General features: G+C 44.1%; 1 protein-coding gene across 2 annotated transcripts in view; it reads right to left on the reverse strand.

Moving 5' to 3' along the window:
- Positions 1-1,490: 1,490 nt before the first annotated feature.
- Positions 1,491-15,277, reverse strand: part of Prkcb (protein kinase C beta) — a 394,800-nt gene continuing 381,013 nt past the window's right edge. The window contains exons 17-18 of one of the 2 annotated variants that reach the window (XR_607822.3): positions 7,908-8,123; positions 2,104-2,144 (exon numbers count right to left, since the gene is read on the reverse strand). Coding sequence is in view for 1 of the 2 variants with exons in the window: in XM_008849211.2 (XP_008847433.1) it covers positions 1,992-2,144 (153 nt within the window). In the remaining variant the exon portion in view is untranslated. Of the gene's footprint in view, positions 2,145-7,907; positions 8,124-15,277 lie in introns of both variants that reach the window. The other variant, XM_008849211.2, reaches the window with a different exon arrangement.

Consider the following 15,277-nt stretch of genomic DNA (forward strand, 5'->3'; position numbering starts at 1 on the left):
CAGAGGAGAATGCATCCGGCTGACACCCAGTGATTCAGTTACTGTGCTGCTCTGCTCTGAGAGAATGGGACTCTTTATCTCACCAACAGCATTTAGAAGCAGTTGCCCTTTTTCCCCATGTTCCCTTGGGTCTCCCTGGACAAGTATGGCTGTTGGGAAAAGGGCATACACATTTTTTTCCTTCTGCAGGTGCTGAGTGTAATTAGGATAAAATGGTAAAAAATGTAGTATAATACTGACGTCCTCACTGTGGGCCACAGGAGAGTGTTTTTCCTATACTGATGCCAGCCTCCTTGCTGACTTTTATCATGAAGTTTTTGTTACATATTCTGTATGCATTTATTTACTTTTAAAGATCTATTTGTGAGTGTGTGTGTATGCGCCTGTATGAGGAGGAGACCAGAAGAGGGTGCTGTATCCCCTGGAGCTGGAGTTACAGGCAGTTACAAGCTACCCAGCACAGGTACTTTAAACCAAACTCAGGTCCTTTGGCAGAACAACAAATGCTCTTAACTAATGAGCCATCTTTCCAGCCCCATATATTCTGCATTTAATAATAAACATGAATCACACTGACTGGAAAGAGGTACTGACATTTTGACTGTGGACCCAGAAAAACAGTAAGATCAAGTCTGGAGGTCACAAACAGAAGCTTCGAATGGCTATAGCAGTCAGGGAGGTGGATGGAATGGATAAGATAATAGATTGTGGTGGGAACTGTGATAAAATGAGAACACATACAGCTTTCAAATGATGCATCCACTAAATTTTTGTTGAATTTTATTATTTGTGTGTGTGTGTGTGTGTGTGTGTGTGTGTGTGTGTGTGCAAATACCATGGCATGTATGTGGCGGTGGGACATTTTGTAGGAGTAGGTGCCATCCTTTTACTATGTGGGTCCCAGGGACCAAGACTGGGTCCTCAGGTTTGGCAGCAAGTGCCTTTACCCCTCAACACATCTCACTGGCCCTCTGGACTTTTGCTTTATTTTGTTTGGGGATTTTTGTTTTGTTTTATTGAGACAAGGTCCCAGGTAGCCCAGGCTGGCCTCAAACTTGCTATGTAGCTAAGGATGACTTTGAACTTGTCATCCTCTTGCCTCCACCTCCTGAATGCTGGGATTATAGGTGTCTACCATAATGCCTAATGTACGCAGTGATGGGGATCAAACCTAAAGTTTCATGTATATTAAGCAAGTGCTTTATCAACTGAGCTGCATGCCAAATCCAAGGATGCAGCCGTTTTTAGTTCTGCTGAATTATTTCCACACAGAAAGATTGTTGCCAGTCTTTTGATTTTCCCCCCAAAGAAACATGAAAGTCTACAAGTTCATATGAAATCCATTTTTAAATGTGGATAATGATTTTAATTGAATAAAATGCTATGAAAATGGCATGAAACTCTTCCCTTGGCAATGTCAGGTTATGCTCCCTCCCATCTGTAATGTCTGTACTAGAGTGTATTTAAAAACAGGCATGTAAGCAAGAGGGTTTGCATATATTAATTCAGTTTAATCATACCAATTCTTAAACAAAAAATTTCCTCCAATAGACAAGAGTTCACGGTAACTGCAAAGCTTACTCACAACTTTTAAAAATATCAGTCATGCTTAGTTAGCATTCAAAGAAGATATTAGAGAATAACTGTAAAAACTTTGACCAGGAACATCAGCTTCTGACTTTAAAAATTACAAATACCGAAGCATTTTGGTATCAGACACAGTTAAGTTTTGACATTGTTGGTTTATTTGATTCCGGAAGTCTGGAAAATTGTACCTCTATCATTGGATAATGCACTTATTCTAAACTAAACATTTTCAAATGTAGAAAACAAACTAGCAAGCTATACATACAAAGAAAAGCCCTCTAAGGCAAGCTCTTCACGTATTAAATGCCAGCAGAGGCACCATGAATCCTGGAAGACTAGAATTGATAACAGACACTTGGCCTGAAGTCTCACACCCCAGGCTTGGTAATGGAATCTGCATTCACCTACACGTTAATGACAAACTCTGGGTTAGTATACGAGAAGCCAGCAAACTCATTTTGGTCCAAGTTCATGATGAATAGTTTGTCAGTGGGAGTCAGTTCCACAGGCTGCCTGGTGAACTCTTTGTCGAAGTTGGAGGTGTCTCGCTTGTCTCTCTGCCAAATGGAAAGCAAACACATTAACACAGTAGCAGCAGTAGGGGCAGCAGCAGAAGGAAACATGACCAAAACATGCCAGTTATTGGAAGGCTGAGGACGGCTCCTGAGCAGAGTCAGAGCCCTGGGCTGACAACCTTTAGCAGCTGCGTTCTGTATCAGCTTCATTTCACATTACTTGTTGGCTTTTGGAGAGAAAACTTGGTGCAAATTTTCTATGAAAGGAAATGATCCTTTGAATCCTTTTGAGAATTTCCCTAAAGTGGTATGTGTGCGTGTGTGTGTGCGTGCATGCGTGTGTGTGTGTGTGTGTGTGTGTTTGTGTGTAGGGGAGTATTATGCTTTGACTTTGAGGTGAATTACATTAGTAACTACTTCTTATCTTGTCTAATGTCATAGAATTAGCTATTAGAACGTCCCAGAGAAAAACAACTTGACAGTGACCCTGTGGCCAGGAGCCACCTTTGTTGAAAATGAGAGCTGTTTAACAGAACCTGTTCCCAGAAGGCAGAATGACCACATAAAGAAAGCAGATCAGTGTTCATTGAAAGAAACTGACCACTGTCCGCTTCATCCTCATAATGCCTGGGACTCACTGGCAACCATCTAGATGGCCTGGCTGAAGCCAGAGTTGCATCAGATGGTAGAGGGGATCTGCTGACTCAGAGTTGGGTAAATCCCATGGAATCTACTAAGCCCATATTTTAAGCTTAACCTCTAATAGATTGGTATAATCTAGGCTTTGAAAGGCTGCTCAAAATCCACCCAAAAAGTAGATTTTGGGTCTTTTTCAGCCAGAATATCTCTCCAAAGATGTTTTTAGCACGTATCTTAGTCCATGCATTATGAGAAACAACTTAGTAAGCTTAACAAGGGCAACCTTAGGATAATAAACAACTTGTTACAGTAGTTAATGTGGCCTGTCTTCCTTCCTTCCTTCCTTCCTTCCTTCCTTCCTTCCTTCCTTCCTTCCTTCCATCCATCCTTCCTTCCTTCCTTCATGTCTACAGGCATTAACACTAGTTTACTAACTACTCTTTGAGGTGATTTTCCAGAGCACTGAGTATAGGCTAGATGATAAGTTTGTATGATATCCTGGCCTCTACAGGGTCTTCATGAGCTATCATCTCTTCCCATCCTCACCTACCTGGAAGGCAGGCAAAGCTGTAGTCCTTGCCTCCCATTGCTTAACATATGAGAAAATTAAGGTACAGGTCAGTGAAGAGACTTGCCCAAGATGCACAGTTTGTTGCCGTCTTATATCTGACCTCATAGCAGCTAATTTTGTCTTATCACAGCCACTGGAGAGACAGCCTGAGGGCTGTTTTCATATAAGACAACCAAAGATGATGCCTGGGGTTCTCTGGCAACAGATAGGTGCTTGGCTGAAGTCAAAAGTATGTCATACTGGAGATGATTAGTTGCTTTTATTTGGTCAATGTCTTAGGTATAGCCCCTAACAGATGGCTTGATAAGGATTTCCCATTGCTGGGCTCAGAACTACTTGGACGATCCCCCAAGACAAGCAAAATGTTTCTTACTTCCTGTGGGGTGTGTGAGTGGGGTTGTGGTATTGAGGGTTGTAGTATCAGGAGGTCACTTGGGTAAGTCTGGACAGGGGAGGCAGGCTAAAGATGCTCATAAAGCTGTTCTTTAAATGGTGGACCATCTGCAATATCCTGCCCATGCTGGGTTATAGAAGGCTCCAGGCTTAGGCAAGCCATGTGTTACTTCCTGTGTCCAGGGGAAAACTCAAATGCTCTCTCTCCTGATTCTACAAGCCTTCCTTCTCATTGTCTTTACTGCACTTACTTTCAGGAAGTATGTATTGTTTCTCTCCAGGAGGGCAAGGTCCTTGCTCCTCTACTATCTGTCTCCAGTGCCAATAGAGAACCTAGCACACAGTAGGCTGTTCATAATCATTCTCTGAATCAATGAGGGAAGACTTGATAAAGGAGGATGCTTCCTTGATTTTTACCCCTGAGTCTTCCTCCTCACACTGAAGGAAAATGATAGAATTTATTTCCACTAGTCCTAAGGCTTACCCAAAGGGACACTACTCATTTTGAGCCAGTATGAACCAAACTGTGTGTGGGTGAAGCCTGGAAGCTACAGAGCTATATGTGACTAGGAGGCAGGCACACTCAGTGCCAGGAGATGGACAGCTCCTCTGAGAGCTCCCCCTCGCCTCCCTGAGGGTATGCTGCAGAAGTTCCCTTCCTACTGGCTCCAACTTTGGAGTTTTTTCTATTTGTTGTGCTTCAGCAAGCCACATGTTTCAAATAAGACTTGCTTTTATGGACTTTATTCCATGAGTAGATACTTCTAGAAGATGCTCTAGAATTTGAGCCTACAGTGCTGAAAGGAGAGAATGGGCTCCTCTGTGGTGACAATTCCTTTTGAGTTGACAGCATCTGAAGGTACAGGAGAATAGCAGCACTTGTCAGATTATCAATTCCACTGCTCTCCTGTGGGTCATTGATCATGGCCCCATCCTTTCCTAGAAAAGGAGAGGTCAGTGAGAAGTCCAAGAAATTAAAAGATAGGATTCTTGGATCCAGATGGAAATTGCCCACAGCTAACACGTACTCTGGTTGGATTCTTTGGAATTCCTTCATTACTTTCTTTTTGCAATTCTCCCATAATTTAAATGCTTTATTTGGAAATTGTCAGCCTGTCTTAGGAAGGACCAGGCTATAACCAGCAGGGGGCAGTATGCTGGGCAGGGAATGGTGTCTTGCTGAGGGCCTACAGACATCGAGCCGAGTGATGTATCATTAGAGGTGGCACAACAGGACTCAGAACCAAGCCATAAAACCAGTTCCCTGTGAGAGGCAGCACAGCTGTCTGCTCACATCATGGGAGTTTGGTGCCCTGATCAACTGGGAGACTGTGCCTCTGGCTTTCTAGAAGAGAGCCCGTCCCACCTGCCATCCTACCTCTCTCTTTTCCCAGTCATCTATGTGATTGTCCCAGAAATCTAGATGGAAAAGATGCACTCAGTCTCAAACCGTAGCCTATAGAGGGAACGAGGCACTGCAAAGGCTTTTGATGACTTTTGTAAGATCTACCTAACTAACTCAGAGTTGAGTCGCCTCTAGACAACATCACGCTTTTAGTCACTTGTTTTGACTGTCTTCCCACAGGTGGTATGCTGGGGAAAGAGGGAGAGTGGGATGGATTGCATCTTTGTTATTTCCCACCATGATCCTGGCCCCCCAGCCTGGCACACAGTTGTTGTTCAATAATACTTGAATGGATGGAAGGAGGAGTAAATGGATGATTGCAAACATATTAAATTTTTTTTCTTCTTGGATAAATTTGCAATGTAGTCCTCGGAGATTTTAGATGATAAAGGCTCTGTTCTTGGTTTCCTCTGCCTCAGAATGTTGATAGAAAACAGTAGGAAATCTGACTAATGATTCTTTACTTTCACAGATGCTTCTCTGACCAGCCCTCAGCCAGGTATGCTAACGGAACGGAGACTTTGACTTGAGGATCTGTTTCTGAAAACTATGAACCTTGAAAAACAATGGCAAGAATCTGGAGAATATAAAGTGTAGTGTATATATACATATATACTATCTATCTATCATCTATCATGTGTCATCTGACCTTCCACCCTACGGTGTGTTCTAAGATTATCTTAGGTCATTTGCCAGTGGTCCAGTGTTTCTCTGTTTTTCATCCTGAGAGTGTGTGCAAGGCCTGGCGGCCCAGCATCCAGACGAAGGACTCTAAATAACTTGCCTAGTGGTGGGCATGGCTCAGGGGTACTGTTTGGTTACAGAGCAGACAGGGCCCTGTGCTGGGGTGCTGTCAGGACACTTGCATTTATTTGCATTCCCACTGGCCAATCTTCAGAAAAGTACTTCATCTCCCCAGGTGCCAATTGTCCCATTAATAAAGTGAGGGGGGTTGCCCTGATTTCCTTCCCCCGCTAATGTTTTAAGATTGTCAGCTAAGTCATCAAGTTTACTTCATATGATCCAAGAAGGAGGGTTCCCAAGCCTGAAGCAGGGTGACATGAGAGGCCAGAAAAGAACTATGAGGGACTTTGCCTAAGCAGAACCCAAGGCACGGTCTTAAAGATGAGATGGTATACTTCAAGGATATCTGTCAAGTTTTAGAAATTCCTGTGCTGTTCCCCCAGAAACCCTGGGGTTCTGGAAATCTCTTGACCTGTGATAAGAATTCTCTTTAGGACTTCCAGGGAAGAGCAGAGTTGAGCTTCAGGCCAGGGTGAGGGGCTACCTGCTGTCCCCATCTGTTAAAACAGAAATGAAGTCTCTCCCACCCCAGGGGTTGCCTTGGGCTTTTGGGAGCACAGAGTTGCTTGCTACAAAGCTCAACCTTGGAAGACTGGTGATTTTGATAAGGAAAGCCTCAGACATGTTCCTAGCTAATTTCTGATCTTTACTCTGGCAGGAATGTGGGCTTTGAACTCTGACAGTGTGGGAGGCTCCAGCCAGGTCATCCCACCCCATTTCAGGCCACCAGGTACCCCTGAATGTCTACAGCCCCTGCTCTCTCGCTGGTTGAAGAGTGGGGCTGTTTAAGCTCTAGCTTCAGTTCCTTTCTCCTGAGGTCCCTCTGTGATCCCTACTTTGTCGTATGGGTCCTCGATTTTCAAAGAGAATAGTTTTCCTTGAAATAGCATTTCTTCTTTTCTTTCTTTTTTTATTGTATCTTGATGCTAGAAGAAAAATGGCACATAACAGATATCCAAGTACAAATGAACATTTCCACAAACATCTTGCAAAGGACATCGGAGAGAAGAACACAATTGCCTTGGTTTGGAGAAATGGTGTCTTTCTTGGAGTTCTCAATAAGCTTTCACACAGCAGCCACACACCTAGACAGATTCCCTCCCCATGGGCACACCTCCCTCAGCCGTCTTCTTGGTCGAATCAGAGCAGGTCATTGTGGTTAGTAACATTTGGACATAGATTTTTAAAGCATGTGTAACAAAGTGAATTTTTTTTTTTTTTTTTTTTTGCATTTCAACAATGACAGAAATAAAACTCCAAAGCAAATAAAGTTTGAAATGTAATGTAAAAGCAGGGCCCTTTGGGACCTTGCTAGAGTGACCATGTGGCTTCAGAAACAGTGCCAAATGCCATTTTTTGAGTAGTTTGGGGGAGAGCGTGAGCAAGGACATACAGCATCAGAAATCACGGCATGGCGGTAGCACCCAAGCTGGTTGCCTTTTGACCCCTGGAAGTGCTTTTAGACTGAAACTCCCTGAAAGCACATTCTTGGAATTTCTGGACTTAGATATTCTTCTTAACATTGAGTTAAAAAAATAAAAATACAATTTTATTTTTAGCATGTTATTTTCAAAGCTCTACTGCCTCCAGAACAGGCAGTGTGGAGGGATTCCCTCTAGGGCAAAGCAGCCACATACTTGGATTCAAGCCAAGCTCCCAGCCTGGAAAGTGGAAAAAAACCACTGCTAGCATTCGGTTCATCTATCCATTTTGTGCGGAGACTGTAGATTGGATGGTTGGGTGAAAATGGCAGTGCGGAGAACAGGGGAAAGAAAGCGAGCATTTTCTCTCCCACTGGCCAGCTAGCTGACATGCTGGGGACATACGTGGTAGGAGGACTTTGTGTCTCAATTATGCAGTACTTTCTACAGGCCACCTGCATAATTCCACCTCGTGGAGATGCTCCAAACTACCTGAAGACATTTGCCTTCTGAAACATGGCCACTCTAGCCCCGTCAGGAAAGAAAATATGACAATGGAAAAGAAATGTCACCACAGTAGCCGTTGAGCTTGAATGACAGAAATGAAGGACGGAGATCTACAGATCTACTTAGCTCTTGACTTCAGGTTTTAAAAATTCAGAGTTAACAAAGGAAAATCCTTCGAATTCTGATTGGTCAATATTCCTGATGACTTCCTGGTCGGGAGGTGTTAGGACTGGTGGATGGCGGGTGAAAAATCGGTCGAAGTTTTCAGCATTTCGCCCACACTATGAGAGGGGAAGAAAAGAACTTGTGGTGGGTGGGAAAAAACAAAAACAAAAGCCAAAGCGAAACAGAACCAAACAAAATTGGGTGTGGTTTTTCTCCAATCTCTTCCCTTTCAGAAACTCAGAGAGGTTGTTTCAATGATCAGAAATGAGAGCAACGTAAAATGCAAAATTCTCATGACCTTTGGTACATGACCTCGGACTCCCAACCTTCAGCTGCTGTAGCTCTTGGGTCTCTCCTGGTTTCCTTTTGGAAAGTCAGGAGATGTATGGTAAAGGCATGAGATGGTGGGGCTAGTGGCATATGGCATGTCCCCACCCCACCACCACCCCAAGTAGTCAGCCAAGCTCATCTGTTGGAAGAGATGGGATTAAGGTACCTGAGGTCTTTCATGGGGTGTCAGATGTCAAATAATGACCCATTTATACATCACCTGGGAGATCTCAATATTTTACAGCAGCCGATCCCTTACAGTGCTGTCATGTTGCTCTTGATCAGGAACAATAGATGTTTCTAGCTCAATAGAATATAGTTTACAAACTCCAGTCAATGGAGGAAGAGCCCAACCATAAGATCTCAACAATTCTACAAGGCCCTGGATATCTGGATTAATCACTGGCCCTTAATTGCAAGACACCAGGAGGTAAACTCAGTTGCCCTCTCTCCAAATAGGGTGTGAGGGAATCCACACCAATGCATACTGAGGCATCTGACTGCAGAGAGAAAATCACCACCATCTCTCATCCATCCTGTTGGTCTTTATATACGAAAAAGTATTGGTCAGAGGTAGACGTACAACATAAGTAAATGCATGTGTATACACGTGCACATGTTACATCATGGCAGGTGGGAAACAGAACACTCAAGCCAAATCAGAAGCAGATATCCTATTCAAGGCTTGCCCCAGTGACTCACTTCTACTTGGGAGACCACCATCAAACTCTATCACCTCTCAAACACCTAACAAAAGAAGATGAATCGCTATCTCAGGGGTTCCTTGTTTTTGTTCCTTATCAGCAAAACCCATGTACACAAAAGCTTTAAGTACTTCAAACAGTGTCTCCATAAATGTAGTTTGAATGTTAAATGCCTCCTGTAGTTCCGTGTGCTTGAACACTTGGTCCCCAGCTGGTGTTGCAGTCTTTGAGCATTGTAGAACCTGTCTGGAGGAAGTCAGTCACTAGGAGTGGACTTTGGGGTTTTATACCCTAGCCACATTTCCTGTCACCACTGGGCACCTTGCAAAACCCTTTACCTACACTATCTTATTTAATCCTCTCATGATCCTGAGAAGTGTTATGGTCATGCCAACCACCCACCACCCCCGCTCCCACCGGTCATATGTTTGAACAATGGGTCCCCAGCTGGTGGCACTGTTTTTGAGATGACAGAATCTTTGGTGATGGTCTACCAAGTAGAAGTGAGTCACTGGGGCAAGCCTTGAATAGGATATCTGCTTCTGATTTGGCTTGAGTGTTCTGTTTCCTGCCTGCCATGATGTGACCAGCTACCTCATGTTACCACTGCCATGCCTTCTACACCATCCACACCAAGATGGACCAACATACTCTGAAACTGTGGTCAAAGTTGATCTTTTAATCCCTTTAATTTGCTTATGTCATGTTTTTCTGTCACAGCAACAAGAAATGTAGCTAATATAAACATTATCATCCCCATTTTATAGATGAGGAAACCGAGGCCAGGGAGGTCAAGTCTGATATCAGAACCCAGGCCTCTGGTTCCATTCTTACTAGTATAATTGATGGGGGGCAGGGTAGTGAATAACAGAGTGAGGCAGAGGTCTGAGGGAAACCAAGGTTGGGGTGCTAAGGTCTCTTGGGTGATAGAGAACATGGTGTTTCAACTGCAGGCACAGAAAGTGGGAAAATTCAGAAAGATGATTTCCATTTTGAGATACGATTGCTTTAAGAGGCCAGAGCGAGTCTAGCTGAGAAGCAGAGGGAGTCAGATGTACAAGCCACGGAGAAAAGACCTTTCAAATGACACACTAAGGGATGTGGGAAGGATAACTACTAACCACTGAGTGCTGTCTACACAGCAGATATGTGCTAAGTGGTTTAGTTCACAGTGTCTTTTAAATTCATGGGCTAGACCAGCGAGGTAGAGATATCATTCCCATCTGCCACTGATAAAATCGCCCTTAACACTGTCTCAGAGCAGTGGGAGAACCAGGAAAGAGCAACTCAGACAAGCTAAAGACAGAGAAGCCAAGGGCAGGGCATCGTCATGACTGAAATATCTCTAAGTTGAGCAGGAAAGTTGCTGCAAAAGGAGCCACTGACTGTGGCCTCTGGGAGGACACTGAAGGGACACTGGGGACTGCCACTAAGCTCACTGGGAGAATGAAGGGACACAGGCAAAGAAGACCTGCAAAATGTTCTGCAGAACCTTAGGAAGGGCAGCAGATGTGCATGGGATGGAAGCAGTCAGTAAGCTGCCACACCTCCTGTCTGCTTCTGTTCTAGGCAGAAGTGTGCCTGGATCTGTAGCCTGCAGACAGGGATTCGAATCCTGGCATCTTGCTGCCTGCTGGTTATGCAACTCTGGACTCATTTCCTAACGTCACAGGTTCCTCTTTGTAGAACAAGGACAACTATAAGTCCTACCACCTGGGGTTGTGAGGAGAACAAAATGAAGTAATGCATGTGACCGGGCGTTGTCTAAGCACTTAATCCATCATGGCTATACTGTTTGGTTGCCATTCCCACTGTAAATCCTTATCCATAGCGCATGTGCCCGGGGGGTGTTTTCATGGTGTTTAAGTTTTAAATAGTGAAGGAACAGACTTGAGTTTTTAAAGCTCTTGTTAAACTTGAATAAATATATTTGGGACTGGAGAGATGACTCAGTCGGTAAAGTGCTTGCCACTCAAGCATGAGGACCTGAGTTGTATTCCCAGCACCCACGTAAAAAACCAAGTATAGCAGTGCATGCCTGTGATCCCAGGTCTGGGGCGACAGAGACAGAAGGATCCCTGGGGTTTGCTGGCCAGCCAGCCAGCCTTGCCAAATCAGTTCAGTGAGAGACCCTGTCAAAAAATAGGGCAGAATGATTGACGGAAGCAATTTAACTGACCTTTGACCTCCACATGCATACGTATACATGTGCTCATACACAGGAATATGTACACACACATACACACATACACCACACAAGTAAACATGCACACACATACACACTCAAAAATATTATTTATTATTTGGAACTAAATAGTTTTTTCTCCTTTCACTCCAACTTTAGTAGAAAAAGGATATACACTCCCTGTTGTGAAAAATATATTTTATATTCATTTTGCTACAGAAAATTTAAAGACGCAAACTTGATAAAAAAGTAAAAGGATATGAAAAGAAAAATTTAAGATGATGCAAAGACAAGAACATAAGAAAGTGCTAGTAAAAAAAAAAAAAAAACCCTTAAATAAATGCACTTTATATTCTGAGAGTGAAAGAGACATATCAGAAGGCTCCAAACCAAAACTCAACAAAGACTTGTCTAACTACATAAAAATTAAAAATTTATGTGTGTTTAAAAAGAAAACAACTAAAATAAAAAAAACTCCTAAATAAACCTAAAGGCTAATATAAAACTGGAAAAACACATCTGTAATACCTACTACAGAAAAAGGGTTCTAACTTATAAAGAACTCATGTGCTAAGAGGGAAAAGGTAGTTCAAAACGAAATTGTAGAAAGGAACAAGATTTTCTGCAGTGTTAGGAATTGAACTTAGGGCCTTACCCTCACACATGCTAGGCAAATGGTCTCACACTGAGCTATTCCCAGCCCTAGAACACTATGTTTTAAAAGATTTATTTCTATTTTTAATTATGCATATGTTTTTGTATGTGTATATATATCTACAGGTAAGTGCAGTGCCCAAGGAGGCTAGAAGAGGGTGTCAGATACCCTGCATGGAGCTGGAGTCACAGGTAGTTGTGAGCAGCCTGGAGCTGAACACGGGTCCTCTGCAAGAGTAGTTTCTCTTAGTCACTGAGCCAGCTCTCCAGACACCTGAGAAAACTATTTTAAAGAGTCAAAATATATGAAAATATGCTCGAGTTTCATTCATGATTAAGGAAATGCCCTTTGAGCACGTGCTCAGTGAGACAAGGCAGAGGCAGTGTCAGTTGGGTGTCTCAGAGAAAAGCACAGCAAGCCAGACAACTGCATGTGCAAATACCCTGAGACAGGAGTGTGCTTCCTGTCATCCTCAATGAAGCCAGGATGGCCAGAATAGAGTGACCAAGGGGCAGAGGGACAGGAGAGATCACAGAGGGAGCCAGCAGCCAGCGCTTAGTCCTTACTGGCCATGCAAAGACAGTGGATTTTCATCTGTTTGATAAACCCTAAATGACATGATCTGTCATGTTTAGACAGGGTCACCCGTGCTGTTTCCAAACCAGCTGTTTGTGTGGCCAAGGTGATGCTGGGAGCCTTGAGCCCAGGTAGTAGGCTATTGCAATAACCGTGTGAGAGGATGAGGGCTTGGAGGAGGAGGATGTAGGGACATTGGAAAGATGCGTTTTGCATCGAGTGTTAACATGTTTGCTGGTAGATGGGATCAGAGAGAGGAAAGAAAAAGGAGTTGTCCTCCTTGCCTCTCTGCCTTAAGCCACCTGGAGTATGAGCACAGTTAGGGTGGAACATATTTGCAGGGATAGGAATCAAACATTTGTTTTCCCTCACAGGCAGTTTGGGATTGCAGTGGGGATACCAAGGACGCAGGTGGGGGTACCGTGTGGAACGGAGAGTGTGGGAGAGCTAGACTGGCACCAGGGACATCAAATGCAAATAGTTACAACCATCCAGTGGGGGGAGAGGCTGGGCAGGGTTGTTGCAAAGGGGAAGCATTGAAGGAAGAGGTAAAGAGGTGCTGCTGGTGGAAGACGCCTGCCATGAGGGAGGTCTGCTAGTGTTGTTTTCTGGCCTGCGCATCGGAAACCTATTAGCTGAGGCATCTTAGAGTCTTCGGGGGCCATTTTTCTTTAAAAATCTGTTTTCTATCCCTACTCAAAGGCTGCATATTTGCAGGCCTCCCCCACGGGCTGTGATAGGAACTGAGAAGCAGCTTTGGCAAGGAACTCCCCCCTCCACCTTGCCACACACAGTCCACTGCCTCCTGGAACAATGAAATCTTTAAGTGAGATAGCACAGAGGAGAGGCAGGAACAGGGGTTAAGCAAGGGGGCAGGCTGCTGCCAAAGCGTGATTTCCCTGCTAATAAGCAGCTTATGAGGCTGGCAGATCACAGCCTCCCTGTTAAGTGTTTCTGTGTTTTTTTTCAAATGGAGCTGTCACTGCCCATTAGTTTCAGGGGTGCTCCCTAAATGGCAACGTCAGCCCTTGGGAGGCACAGTCTGGCATCCATTCTGGGCCTGCTGTGTCCTCAGAAAGAATGGGAAGCTTGGTGGCTGAGATCTAATTACCAATGTGGCCTAGACCACACCTGATTTCCTGGCTGTCCTGGGTAGATACTACAGCCTTATTTAGTGACTAGCAGCAAATCCAATCCCCTTGTCCCTAGTAGGCTCCTAGAACAGGGATGGGGGCCGGAAACCAACTAGGGCATTTAAAACACAGGCACCCCTTGCAGGAATGGAGTGAGCAGAGAGAGTTTTGCCTGGGGGAATTGTGCTTGCAGGTTTAGAAGCCTGGACAGAAAAGCTGATCTTTGAACTGTTACCAAGGTGCTCTTCCCTGTTCTTCCAATTTCTGTTCCTTGTTGCTAACAGCTCTGAGTCTACCCAGTGTGGGGCTTGAGTGTGTGTGGGGTGCTTGGTAGTAGAGTGTATTGAGGATGCAAGAAACCTGAGTTCTATTCCCAGTATTATGAAAACAAGCAAACGTGGAGCCATTCACTTATGCGGGCCACAGGATCATTCAAAAACACCATGAGGCAATGGAAGCCAGGCCTCTATCCCAGGGGTCACCTGTGAAGAACCCTAGTGGACGTCTGAAACAGTGGGTAATACCAAACCCTATAAACACTGTTTTCTTCTCTATGTACATGTTTATGAAATAACTTAACTTATAAGTTAGGTATAGTAAAAGATTAATAATAAAGCAGATCAATTATAACAGTATATTCTATTAAAAGTTAATTAAGCTCTGCTTCCCTGGGCCTGCATGACCTGCAGGCCTCTCTCTCTGGGGTAAGTTGATTGTGCTCTCCGAGCCTTGACTCCCCCAGCCTCATTCACCCTCCCATCTACCCCTCTAGTCTCTCCTCCTAGCCTGGGTCCTTTCCCATTCCTTGTCTTGGCACCCCTGGGGACACCTGGGGAACCACCACTGCTTCCTGATCCTTTGCATCCAGACCAACTCAGTTCCTTCTCGGGTCCCCAGGAGCACTGCTTCTGGGCCTGGCCCTGCCCTAACCTCCCTCTACTTCCCTGGGCCTGCATGACCCACAGGCCTCTCTCTCTGGGGTAAGTCAATCGTACCCTCTGCATCTTGACTCCTCCAGCCTCATTCACCCTCCCATCCCTGCCCCCAGTCTCTCCTTCATCTTCAACAGAATTGTGGAAGAAAATTTCCCAAAATTAAAGAAAGACATGCCCATACAAATATAAGAAGCATATAGAATGCCAAACAGACAGGGCCAGAAAAGAAACTCTCCATGCCACATCACAGTAAAAACACTAAGTGTACATAACAAAGAGACAATACTGAAAGCTGCAAAAGAGAAACAACAAGTCACATATAAAGTAAAACCCATTAGGATTACAGCTGACTTTTCAGTGCAAACTATCAAAGCCAGAAGAGCCTGGACCAAGGAATTCCAAGTTTTAAATGGCCACAGATGCCAACCAAGACTACTATACTCAGCCAAAATGTTTATTATAGTTGAAGGGGAAAGAAAAATCTTCCATGACAAAAGTAGGCTGAAAGAATTCATGTCCACAAAACCAGCCCTTCAGAGAGTTCTGGAAGCAATACAAAGAGCTGAAGAAAGGAATGACTATACCCAAACGTATATCAAGAATGTAAACAGAAATAAAAATGGCAGGATTCAATACTCATCTTCATTAATAACTTTAACTATTAATGGACTGAACTCCCTAGCCAAAAGGCACAGACTAGGTGAATGGATTAAGAAACAAAACCAATCTTTTGGTTGTCTGCAAGAAACTCA

The sequence above is a fragment of the Nannospalax galili genome, unplaced genomic scaffold (assembly GCF_000622305.1).
Source record: "Nannospalax galili isolate Female #2095 unplaced genomic scaffold, S.galili_v1.0 scaffold84, whole genome shotgun sequence".
Taxonomy (NCBI): Eukaryota; Metazoa; Chordata; class Mammalia; order Rodentia; family Spalacidae; genus Nannospalax; species Nannospalax galili.